Below are 12933 nucleotides of genomic sequence, written 5' to 3'. Positions count from 1 at the left end.
TCCTGCTGATTTTGAAGTGTCAGAATGGTAAGCTGCTATATGCTGCGATATTAACAAGAGAGCTCCAGTAATGTGAAGTATTTCTAAGTGAAATGCTCCCCCTTCTGTATGCAGCCAGTGTTAAATCCTTAAATGCAATGCAGCCTGATGACTGAGCCTCCTCTGAAAAAGATCTTCTATTTATTTTATTTTATGTAGCCAACATTGCAGTACTGTATGTTCAAACATGAATCTTAAAGTCTCAGAAATGTTTAGCTCATGAAAAGAACTGATTCTGAGTATTTTTTACAAGTCTGTTCTATGTGTGCTTTGGTTACTAGTAAGTGGACAGTAACATACCTTGTATCGAAACTCACTGAAATGGCAATCAAAGATGATCACTTTTATGTGACTTTAGAAATGTTAAAGCAGTATTAATTATCCATTACTGTTGTTTTCCAAACATATCTTCTCCCAAAAAGCATGTTTATGTGATCTTTCCCCAGAAGTATAACCTTTCTCAAATGCCATAATTTAATTGAAATACTATTGTTAAACATTAACCTGAATTTTAAAATGAATCCTAGAAAATGCACATAATTGGTGATACTGCATTTTTTGTATTTTAAGTTTATCAGATAGTACATTTTAAAATGTTTTTTAATTGGAGGCTTAATTACTTATTTGAAAGTCCATTCAGTGAGGTCCCAGGACTGTTTGAATGGAGTATGGTTTATATGTATTGGTAGGGTTCTGTGCTCTTCTCTCTCTACCACATTTATTATCTTAGGCCCAAAGTTAGCCATTTCTGTTTAATTAGGTCTGAACCATCAAAGCTAAAGACTGTCTTCTACTGTGAACAGCAACAAAATCATTTACTCTAAATGGATGTTACGGAAATTTAAAAGACAAGTTGTTTTGAAACTATGGGCATCTGAGGCTGTATTGCAGAATTATACAAGGATCCATGTTTCATACATTCTGGTAATAAAAGCATTATAGTTCCCCCACGCACACACAAAAAAGGAATCTTTCTTTAACCTGGTTTCTTCTCTCCATTTTCACTGTCAATACTTTAGTTCAGCATCTCATTAAGTCAAATCATACTAATCTCTTGTTGAAAGCCTTCTATCAGAACAAAATCAAAACTCCTATAGCATAGTGAACATGGTCCTTTTCAATCTGGCTCAGAGCTTTCTCTCCAGTGTCACCTTCTACCGCCTCCCGTTATTACCCTCTCCCCACCCTAACCCAAGACAACATTACAAACACATAGGTAATTCTGACAACTAGTGCCTCTACACATAACATTTTGCCTAAGGCTGTCTTTTACCTTATTTCTTTGCCTGGGAAATTACTGATCCGCCATTTTTTTGAGACCGTTCTTGATGTTTTAATGGCAGAATTCTCTATGCTTTCCTTTGTTCTCCCATAACACTTGCTCATGTCTCCATAATAAACAGCATGTTGAACAGTACTGTAATTATCTGATTGATTGTCTATGCTCCTCCATTAACTGATCAATGGGTATACACTTCAGGCCTGTAAAACTTATTGCCAAAGACTGCTTCAGAAGGGGTTTAGTTTTCAGTTCTACGAGCATTTAGTTTTGAGTTCTATTAGCATTTAGTTTTGAGTTCTACTTAGCAGCACATGATTGGGCTTGTTTCTTTACATCTCACCAATACTAAGCTTCTTAATCCTTACCACTTTGGCAGGTGAGAATATTTTTACAATATAATTTTAATTTTAATTTCTTTGCTTAGTAATCAGGTTGATCACTTTTTCATATTCATGGTAATGTCTATATGTTCCTCACTAATTTTTATATTGGGAAGAGTCAACTCCCTTTTTCTAAATGACTTATATAAGTACTCCATGCACAAAGATACTAACCCATCTTTCGCAGATGTATTGTAAAATATGTGGTGTTTTTAAACCTACAAGGCTTTAAGTTTTGGTTAGTCAATCTTTTTCTCTTTCTTTGCTTTTATTATTAGGAAGTTATTCTCTAGCCCAAGATCAGATACATATTCCCCTATTTTCTTCTACTTCATTTATGGGTTTATTTTTGACACTTCAAGTTGTATATAACAATTAGTCTATTAATGTTCTAATATTTAGAACTGGAAAAAACAGAGATGAGATAATGATAAAATAATAACTCCCCCCACCCTTAAGTTTTAACTGTATTGGCAATGCTTTATTTCTTAAAACTGAATAAACTACTATTGGTTGCATTTTTGCTTTATACTTTTCTACGTGGCTTAAATAATTTTAAAAAAATCTTTAAAGAAAAAGATAATTAAAGAGAAATGCCCTCAGCAGGGACCAGTATTTTGTGTCTTGCACTGGAACAAATTAGGATCTCTCCAAACTGTCTTCATCAAAAGTCGGCATTTTATTCACAAATTTCTTACTTTTCCAGCATAGTATTTTTAATTCAAAATTACCGAGGAAATATTCTTCTAGAATAGCATTTCTATACATTGCTTTATAAAATGTCAATTAATTCAAGTCTACTTGAATCACTGTGAGGCAGTGAAGAATTACAGTTGAGAATGCAGGATCTGGAACTAGACTATCTGGACCTAAACTCATGGCTCTGCTACTTATTAGCTGTGTGACCTTGGGCAAACAATGTTTCTGTGCCTTAGTTTCCTCATCTGTAAAATACAGAGATAAATAGCTAAATCACAGGGTGGTTATGAGGATGAATTAGTACAGTTAAAGCTCTGAGAAGAGTGCCTAGCATATTATAATATGCCCTCGAAAATTATTTTATATAATAAAATTGTGTTATTTTATATAATAGTAGCTAACACTTATTACTTTAAAGCACTTCACTACAGAAAAAGGGAAGTGCTGCAAAGAGAGGTAAAAGGAGAATCAGAACAAAGAACGTCACAGAAGCCAAAGGAAAAAAATATAATGATGCAGTTGTTAACAAAGGAATAAAAAAAAAAGATTAGATGAATATTTATGGATACTATGTTTTAGTGTGTATAGAAATATATATATTTGATGATGTCTAATGAAGCCAAACATTTGTTTTAAGAAAGACAGCATGTGAGTTAGTTCAACTAAAGCTAGACTGACTAGTGCTAAGACTAATATTAAATAAACACAAATGAAGAGCTAGATATTAAATTACTGGTGATACACACCAGAAATTCTGTTCCTAGGTTTTCTTAGATAATCATTTAAAGCTCTACCCATTCTTCCACAGGAATAAGTTATAAATTAGTAGGGTATTGCAGACCATCCAGTCCAATGCTTGACTCCCCAAGAGCCATGCTACGCGACATCAGACTGCATACACAGGACAGATCAAGGAGCGCTGCTCCCTCACAGTTCTGCCAAGCAGTCATCTAAATCAGGTGCACACCTGTGGCGACAGGGCACTCACTATTCTACAGCAAAGCCAATTCTTTCAATTTTGCAAATCTGACTGCTTGATAGTTCTTCCCAGCTGACTGAAAAATATGCCTCTCTGCTTAGTTCTTCCAAGGAAAAATCCTTTAAATCTTTATTGTTATTTATGATCTCCCATCCTTTCAAAACACTTCCTCAGAAGACTAAAATATCCTTAGTTCCTTCACTTGCTACATGTGTATGTAACACCTTCAAATGACCCACTACTCCCTCAGTAATTCTCTTCTGTATACCTTCCAATTTGTGTATGCTACTCGTAAAATGTGACACCCAAAATGGAATGCAAAATGTAGGGTTATTCACCTAAGGACAGGCACAGATACAATTTTGTGAGTTAATGAAGCAATGGAGGCACAGATGTTAAAAGCAATGGAAACAATGTTGCAGAGGCATAATAAAATGCAAAACTGTATTTTAAATTTGCCCATCTTTACATTTACAATTTTAAAGAGCGTATTAGATTTTAAAACTCCAAAAAAAATCCCTGTACATTTTACAGTCAGTTTTGGTATTAGTTTTATCTACATGCATAGTTGTGAGAGAAAGAAATCCCTATTACTTACTGTTGCTATGCAAAATGTATTAAAAAAAATCAGTGAAGAATGATTCGAAGGGCAGGGCCAGAACTAAAAAAAAAGTAACAAAAATCAAAAGTAAATGTGCTTTCAAATAAATCATAATGCTGAACTGGGGGGCAAGAAAATTATAAGTCAGCAAGTATCAAAACTTATGTAATTGAAAACATGCCTCACTTGGTCTGAAAACTGCTTCCTAAACTGTCTTAACACATGTAGTGAAATCATTAACTTGTCAAACAGCACAAAAGAATAAAATATACTAAAAAAACTATAGCTCTTATAGTCTTGAATCTAACAAATTATCTTCCTTTCTAGAGTCTCAAAAAGAAAAAGAGTAATACCTATTCTACTCCATGAGTATTTTAAAGATCAAATGAAAGAATATATAGAAAGTTAAGAGAGAATATATTGGGTTGGCCAAAAAGTTCGTTCGGGTTCTCCCATAACATCTTACGGAAAAACCCAACATATGGAAGCACATTGGAAGCTATGAAGCACTATATATTGTCAGGTATTAAAATAGCCTGGCATTTATGCATTAATGGTTCTACAATATTAGTAATATAAATTTAATTTTTAGATGTTTTGTACAGGGTACATGGAATGACCTTCAGTGTCTCTGAATTCTTTGAGTTTCTTCAGGTCAATTACTATACTATAATCGCTAATTCTAGAGTATTTAGTTTCATCACACCTCACACAGAAGTTCAACATTTTCACTGCTGAAACACTAATTCTACCTTTATCATTCTAAATTATTTCCTTGAGATATTAGTTTCAAGAACAGTTTCATACACGATGTTGTGGCTAGAATGAAAATATTTCTCATAATACAGCCAATGCACATCATTATTCATATACTGAAGGTCCTGTGTTAGGGAAGAAAAAGGACACTTGAAATCAGATACATGATCTAAATATATACTTTATCTTTTAGCTAACCAAATGTTCATTTCAATGGATAGCAGTATTTATTTATAAATAACTGCATTAGCTAGTAAGTCAAGAAATGGTTATTCTGAATCAAAAATTACTATAATGCAGCTATATGAAAATGGCTCCATCAAAATGTTTTTGTGCAATAATAATCTCTATCATTACTCCATATTCCCAACTCCACCTCAATTATAAAAAATGCCCACTATATTCATTAGTTAATATTTGCATTTTTAAGGCTGATCTGTATTACTCTTTAAATCTGAGACAAGTTATTATTTTAAACTTATAGATTTGAATTAAGATTTAAGATTTCAGTCCTGCCCCAACAAGTCTCTAACATAAGAGGTTTAAGAGGTTTGCAATAATAAAAACAATGTGTGTGCCTGACACTTAAAGGTCTGTGTATCCTGTCTACTAAATCAATAAATTAAGTCAATGTGCTTATAAAATCCTAAAATATTGTGATTATGTATTGGGTTGGCCAAAAAAGTTCGTTCTTATGGGAAAACCCGAATGAACTTTTTGGCCAAACCAATAAATATGACAAAAATGAGCCCTTCATATTATTTTTGGTTGAATTTAATATATGTGTGATTTAGTAAGTAAATTTATTACATCCAGCTGAATAAATGAATGACACATGCACAATGAAACAGTTTCAAACATTTGGTATTCCATAGATCATGAAAATACCAAAGAAAAACTGCAATTAGGAAAGTTTGTAATTTGAGTATAAACAGCAAAATATTTTTTTAAACACTTTAAGTTTTACCACATTTTAATTTATTACCTTGGTTTGTTTGGGGCAAGCTGTCGACTTGGCCGCCTAATAGACTGGTTTTGTTGTATCTTCATTGAAGTTCTAGGAGATGACCGTGCAAAAGGGTCTGGAGCTGGAGGCTTTTTAGGTATCTTTTTCACTAACCGACTAACCCACTTCTGCTGCTCTTCTGTAGAATTTGCTAATAACAACAGATTCTTTGCCGATGAAATATCATAATACACTATAAAGAAATATTTGAAAAAGATTAATATGTTTAAAATGATCTGAACATAAATAATATTGATGGAGCAAGTAATTTACTATTTACCTTTGCAAGGTGCTATAATTTCCTCCTTTTTATCCATGTGATCTTTATGACATTTAATGTGACAGCGACGGCACTCTAAAGCAGGAGGAGGTTTAAACATATGCCACAATGGCTTCATACATGCCTCACAATTGGTTGGGAAATGATACAGAGTAGGAATAAATTCATGTCCCTTGTGGCAAATATAATTTGATTTTTCTCCCACCGGCTCCACTGGAAATTCTTGTTCCTTCTTACTTTCCCCTTCATTGGCATACAGGATCTATAAACACCAAAAAGAACAATGAATGATCTTCAAACATAGGTTATTTTTTATGTAATAATGATTCTTATAGTTTGTAAATAAAATTAGCCTAAACTATTCAATGAGAAGAGAATGCATTTGATGTTCTAATGTTAGTAGGTTCAAATCAAGAGCTCAGATGAGAAAAGTCAGTAGCCAGTCACCTTGGTTCACATTTCAAAATAATCAATACTGTTCAAATGATGCCTCCTTATTTTCTCCATGTCATCTTCCTATGTTTCAGCAATTTTATCAGAATAGGCTAGCAAAAGGTAAATCTGCACTTGATTAGTGTTAGAAAGTTTTTCTGGGAGGGAATGTTCAAAACACCTGAAGAGATGTGGCAATTATATGAACTGAGGCTCTGTGATTCTCAAAATAGACAACTTGGTGATAACTGCAAATATAGCTTTAATTGAAAAGATTTGTATTTGGAGAGTTGAGGAAGAAAGGAAAAGAGGAAAGGATGTATAATATGCTCCAAATAAACATTCTAAGCATTCAGAAAGTAAGCAGCTAACTTTCCCACAGTACACCAAGCACAACGGCTTTTACACAGAAGGAACTCAGTAATTGTTGGTTTGACTAATTTTAAAATGGAAGTAATAAAGGGGAGAATTTGTCTTCACCTTAAATTGGAAGTAAAAGGGCTCCTGGGGGCAAAATTTAACTTCACAAGCAACTTTTTTAACTTTCTAGAGAGCTGAGCATAAAACTAAAAACAGGATAACATTCATGCTCAAAAAATATCATAACCAACCTTGAACAAAAGGATATAGCAAAGGCTGGAAATGTGATATAAACACACTACAGAGTTTAACAAGTAAAATGGAGAGAAGAATTAAGATGTATCTAAATAGCATAAGCATGAAAGTCACAAAGGAACAAACCACCTTTAAATGGGACTAAAATTGAAAGATAATCTGAAAAAGCCCCAAGAATAAAGAAATTGGTTATGTCATGTCATGCTAAGAATGTATAAAGGTGAAAAAACAAAACAAACAAACCACAAAATAAAATGGTTTACCTGGAATATCCTTGGAATTTCTTTAGCATCTGCTCTATATACATCTGTCTGTGTAACTGGTCGGACATGAAATAACTTACTATAAAAGATTTTTAATAAAGGAGTAAAGTATTACCAAAGGATCAAATTATTTTAGTTATCCTATACTTATGTCAGAAATTAAAACTGACTACTTTGACCCTTGTTAGAAGGTCAGAGAATATCCTGCTCTATAAATTCAATCACTCCTTGCATTTTGAGAAATTTCCAGTAAGTCAGAAATTTTCTCATTAGTTTCAGAAAACAACATATTAAAGACCCATGAAATAAAGATGTTTTAGCCAACTCTATACCCCAGACTCATCTGTATGAAGCAAAATAAGAAAATGTAACAACAGTATGCTAGCAGCTATACTATATGACTATATACATTGTACTATATGACTAATAAATTACACTAACTTGACGAAAAGGTCACGTTACTCTTAAACTTTAAAAGATAAAGTTCCTAAATATTCTAATAAAAATACTTACTCTATATCTAAAACCATGTAAGGATTAGATTGTTCTTTATCCTGTTCACTGTCATAGAAAAGGATCTTCTTACTGCTCACAATCACATACTGTTAAAAAGAAACAGGAAAGGAATTAATGATTAAAGTTAATATATCTTATTTATTTTTCTTTGAAAATAAATTCTAAATTAGCAATAAAAATCATAGAAAATATAAATTAAATACCTAAAAAGTTATCTTAATGTATCCTTAGAAAAGTCTTCCTCAAAATAACAATAAATTTGTTTGTATATACTTTAAACAAGCAAATTGGGGGGACAGGGGGGAATAAATTCAAATATTTTTTGGACTGATTTCGCTTCAAGATCCAATAGCATAAATAACCTTATTGCTATGGTTTGGATGTTTATATTCCCCCAAATTCATATGTTAAATCCTAACACCTAATGGGATGGTATTAGGAAGAGGGGTCTTTGGAAGTTGATTAGGTCATGACACCAGAGCCCTCATGAATGGGATTAGTGCTGTTATAAAAGGGGTTCCAGAGAAATTCCTACACCTTCCACCATGAGGACAGAGCAAGAAGTCTGTAGCCTGGAAGAGGACCTTCACCAGAACCCAGCCATGCTGGCTGGCACCTTGATCTGAACTTCCAGCCTTCAGAACCATGAGAAATTAATTTCTGTTGTTGACAAGCTACTCAGTCTGTGGCATTTTTTTATAGCAGCCTAAGGCTAATAAGACAGTTATCAAAAATGAACATAATATCGATAATCATAGTACCAGAGGAAAAGAAACAAATGGGACTTTCTGTCATATCCAGAGTTGTTTTCCCACTGAAACAACAAAAGCACCAAGGTCAACAGGCTTCTATTTTCCTGACACCAAATACTATTTTATTATTAACAACATGGTAGTGATGAAAAGGTTTTTTTTCATCACTACATAAAGTATCTTACGTACATAAGATACATAAAATTATATTATTCCAAATCAGAAAGTGCAAACAAGTTTTATGTGTCTAAAAGTTCTAGTTATATATATCTTACAACTACAAAAGTGAAATGGCTGTAGCTAAACTAAAAGCAAAACAAAAGAACCATTTTCAAATACCTTTTTAACCCATCCAAACTTCTTAGTGTTGTTTCGCACAGGCAATGAAAGCCATCCTTCTAGTCTTGATTCTATAAATAAGCACAAGATATGAGAATAAATATAACAAGTCTCTTAAGAAAATGAGGAATTTAATAAACTTTTAATATGAAAGTCACAAATCAAATATGCCATTCAGAATTTGTCATTATACATCATCTAAAATATAATAATAATGCAGGATCAGTATAAGCAAGTTATACAATGCAAAACAAAATCCAGGTTATATCACACTGGACATACATATCCTGTAGTTTATAATGTCAAATGCCCTGTTAATTAAATTCATGCATTTGCAAAGTTCCGCAGAAAAGTTGCAAAAAAGAAAAGCAGCTCTCTATTCTCACCAGTACACCTGTATTAGAATCCTCTATTTTTCCTTCGGAAGAAGGCCTAATTACAGGTATAGTGCACATCTTCTTTGAAGAGAAAACATTTTAAGTGAGTAATTACATGTTCAGAGAAAATGGACTTTTAGAATGGCTATAATAAAATGAAATAAAATTGTGTAAATTACAGATCAAATATGGCTAATAAGCAGCAATAAACCAAAAGATTCCTAAATTCCAAAATATTAAAATCAATAAGGTTCTAGTTCAACCAAGGAAACTCTTTGAACCCTTAGAATTTGTTCTAATGGTATTTGATTAGTTTGTTATTTTAGTGAAATAATTAAGTGAAATAAGCATTTTTGGAGGTTATGCTAATAATAAAAGCGCCTATCACTTAACACCTACTATGTGTCTGAACTGTGCTATAGACACTTTACATAAATCTTCTTTAACCCTCACAACAACCCCACAGAAGGTCACACTGGGACACGTCTCTGATTCCAAGGCTTATACTCTCTCTCTCACATCAGTAACCTTCCAGACTCCATGAACAGAAATGCTGTCATTATAAACAGCCATATTCTCAACTGTCTGGACATGGTCCTATGCCAGTTCAAGGGACTAATCAGATGACCTCTAACAATATGGTTAAGACTGAAATCATTTTATTGCTAAGATCTGAAACAACTTCAGTATAATCACCTATGATTTATACTGATATATACCTGGGAAATGTGACAACAATGTAAATAAATATAGCTAGTTTACTTTGAATTCAACTAATAGATTAAATTTTACTTTACATTCAACTGCTTATACACTACTTTCCTGTGGCATTTACTCTAAACGTTTTTTGTACTCACACTAACTTTGTGTTAAACATAACAGTTTATGGGTTTTCCATCTGGTTTCTTCACTTAAACTATAAATCTTTTCAGCACAAGGATCAGGTCAAATTGTCTTATGCTTTTTTTAAGGCCCAGCACAATGTTGACGCAAGGAAAACCTAAACACATCCTCTAAAACAGTCTACACGTGCTTTTTCTGTACTGTCATTCTTGATATGAAACTTCAGAAAGAATTTCTTCTTGGTTAAAAATGGAAGAAACAGACAGTGAAACCGTATGTTCTTAAATGATATAAAGTACTGCTCCATTTCTTGTAAACTGAAAAAATAAATCTATCAATTGTAATAGCAATGCCATGTGAAAATACTTTAAAAAACAAATTCTTTGTTCATGCAGCAGTTTCTTTTTAACTGAGACTTGTTAACTGAGCAACTTGTTAGAGTTAGTGAATATTAGTTAATGTTACAACAATTTTTCAAAAGGACTAAAATTATGGGTAGTGGGAAAAAAACCGAGAGGCGAAAGACTTTCAGGATATCACCTGTACCATTAGGTTCCGATGAAATAGGTAAGTAAGGCACAGATTCTTCTTCTGAGTCAGAATCAGAGTCAAGAAGCATATGAGAACTGGAAGGCTTAGTGGCAATATTGAGAGAAGTAGAGGAACGTTGGTAGGTGAATGACATGGATTCCATAGTGTGTGACTGAGTGATATGAACTGAACACCCAACATAAAAGGAAGTAAGAATGCAGAAAGAAGTTAAGAAAAAATAAAATGAAAGCTTTAAAAGAGAGCTATGTACAATATATAAAGAGTTAATTTAAATAACTAAATATGTGAAATTTACATTTGTATTTTTTAATAAAAAAGTTTGTGAAAAATAAATAAATAAAATAATTTAAATTGTCATTGGAACCTCCACTCTAAGGAGTAGGTTTTCCCTTAAAGAAATGACAAATATTTTTCCTCAAGAGCAAAGTCAGTCAATGTCTTAAAACAATCAATTGATTTAATTTAAGACAAAAGTAAACATAAGGACTGGAAACAAATCTGTACCTGGAAACCCATCATCTGCTTCAGCATCCCCTGGTCCACTGCCTATACTGGAACTATCCAGACCAATATGCAAGGCCTGGAGCTGGGACCGCAACTGCTCAATGTCACTGTCTTTACTGTCCAGTGTCATCTGTAGTTCAATTCGAATCTGACTCTCTTCAGCTATTTGCTACAAGAAATTAAATTATGTTAAATTAACTGGATGTTATACATCTTATAATTTTGCTTCCTAGTTCAATAATACAGTAGTCTCTCCTAGTCCAAGGTTTCACTTTCTGTGGTTTCAGTTATCCAAGGTCAACTGCAGTCTGAAAATATTAAATGGAAAATTCCGGAAATAAACAATTCATAAATTTTAAATTACATGCCATTTCTGAGTAGTGTGATGAAATCTCACATTGCTTGGCTCTGCTTGCCTGGGATGTTAATCATCCCTTTGTCCAGCTTATTCACACTGTATATGCTACCCACCCCCTTATAGTATAGCAAAAAATATAATACGTATAGAGTTCAGTACTATCTGTGGTTTCAGGTACCCACTGGGGGTCCTGGAACATATCTCCCTTGCATAAGGGGTGACTACTGTATTATTAATAGAAATGCTCCATAAGCTATAAAATATATAGACATGAAAATAATTCTACTTCTTAAAAAGAAGTCTTCAAAAAGTATTCTTACAGCCTGCATTTCATTCAGTTCTTTCTGATACTTGATCATCTGCTGAGTCAGTTTTTCACGTTCAGATTTAAGCTCCATATGTAGCTTTCTATTCTCCTTTTCTTTCCTCCGCACATCTGTGTCACTACCACGCTTGACAGGTTCTTTCCGATTCATGATCTCGGCCAACTTATTCACAGCCTTAAAAACATAAAGATAAGTATGTAAATAAATAAAATAAATTATGTTGATGATTTCTTGGTCATTCACCAACAGCAAGTTACAAAACCTTCCCTACAGACAGGGCCACAAAGAAACACTTTCTGTATTTAAAAATACACCCTCTTCATTACTCGTCATCCTTTTCCAACCAATACTCTATTACTTTTTCACTCTCGTATTTTCTGAGAACTATAATTTTAAATGTTTATAGGTTCATTCTAATGTCACCTTCTACCACTTTGGGTTTTTAGTTCCAAGAGAGACTTTTACGAGGCAGATCTTCTTTTATCCTAGAAGAGAGTTTTGCACTGGCATCACACTAATAAAATACAACATGTGTCCAGCCACAGAGCAGAGCATCTTGGACCCCACAAGTATTCATGCTGTATATACAATCATGAGAGCTGAGAAAAGAATAGTTAATAATCACGGTGTCTTTTCAGAGTGACCCTTTTTAGGCTGTCAGCAAATGGTCATTCTCTACCGTTTCTTTTTTTTTTTTTTTTTTGCAGTACGCGGGCCTCTCACTCTTGTGGCCTCTCCCGCTGCGGAGCACAGGCTCCGGACGCACAGGCTCAGCGGCCATGGCTCACGGGCCCAGCCGCTCCGCGGCATGTGGGATCCCCCCGGACCGGGGCACGAACCCGTGTCCCCTGCATCGGCAGGCGGACTCTCAACCACTGCGCCACCAGGGAAGCCCTCTCTACCGTTTCTTAAAAGCAGAAAAATTTATCAGATTACAATAAAAAATTAGGATGGATTGTGATTCCATATGGAAAAATTAAGAAAAACTTTAATAAACACTGAACTCAACAATGTTAATCAAATCTAGCTTCTCC

At 33.7% G+C, this 12933-nt stretch overlaps 1 protein-coding gene and 1 pseudogene across 2 annotated transcripts in view; one reads left to right on the top strand and one right to left on the bottom strand.

The window, feature by feature from the left end:
• The window catches only part of LOC103089870 (pantothenate kinase 3 pseudogene), a 1444-nt pseudogene extending 1312 nt beyond the window's left edge, over window positions 1-132 (top strand).
• ROCK2 (Rho associated coiled-coil containing protein kinase 2) overlaps window positions 1-12933 on the bottom strand; it is a 134754-nt gene that overhangs the window by 4612 nt on the left and 117209 nt on the right. The window contains exons 26-33 of one of the 2 annotated variants that reach the window (XM_007456912.1): window positions 11894-12073; window positions 11216-11384; window positions 8940-9010; window positions 7846-7934; window positions 7333-7411; window positions 6023-6284; window positions 5722-5935; window positions 4007-4040 (exon numbers count right to left, since the gene is read on the bottom strand). In XM_007456912.1, coding sequence (XP_007456974.1) covers window positions 4007-4040; window positions 5722-5935; window positions 6023-6284; window positions 7333-7411; window positions 7846-7934; window positions 8940-9010; window positions 11216-11384; window positions 11894-12073 — 1098 coding nt within the window. Of the gene's footprint in view, window positions 1-4006; window positions 4041-5721; window positions 5936-6022; window positions 6285-7332; window positions 7412-7845; window positions 7935-8939; window positions 9011-11215; window positions 11385-11893; window positions 12074-12933 lie in introns of those variants that run through there. The other variant, XM_007456911.1, reaches the window with a different exon arrangement.

Source organism: Lipotes vexillifer, unplaced genomic scaffold (assembly GCF_000442215.2).
Source record: "Lipotes vexillifer unplaced genomic scaffold, Lipotes_vexillifer_v1.1 scaffold390, whole genome shotgun sequence".
NCBI classification, from domain to species: domain Eukaryota; kingdom Metazoa; phylum Chordata; class Mammalia; order Artiodactyla; family Lipotidae; genus Lipotes; species Lipotes vexillifer.
Note: the sequence above shows the minus strand (reverse complement) of the source record. Positions and strands in the feature narration are given on the sequence as shown.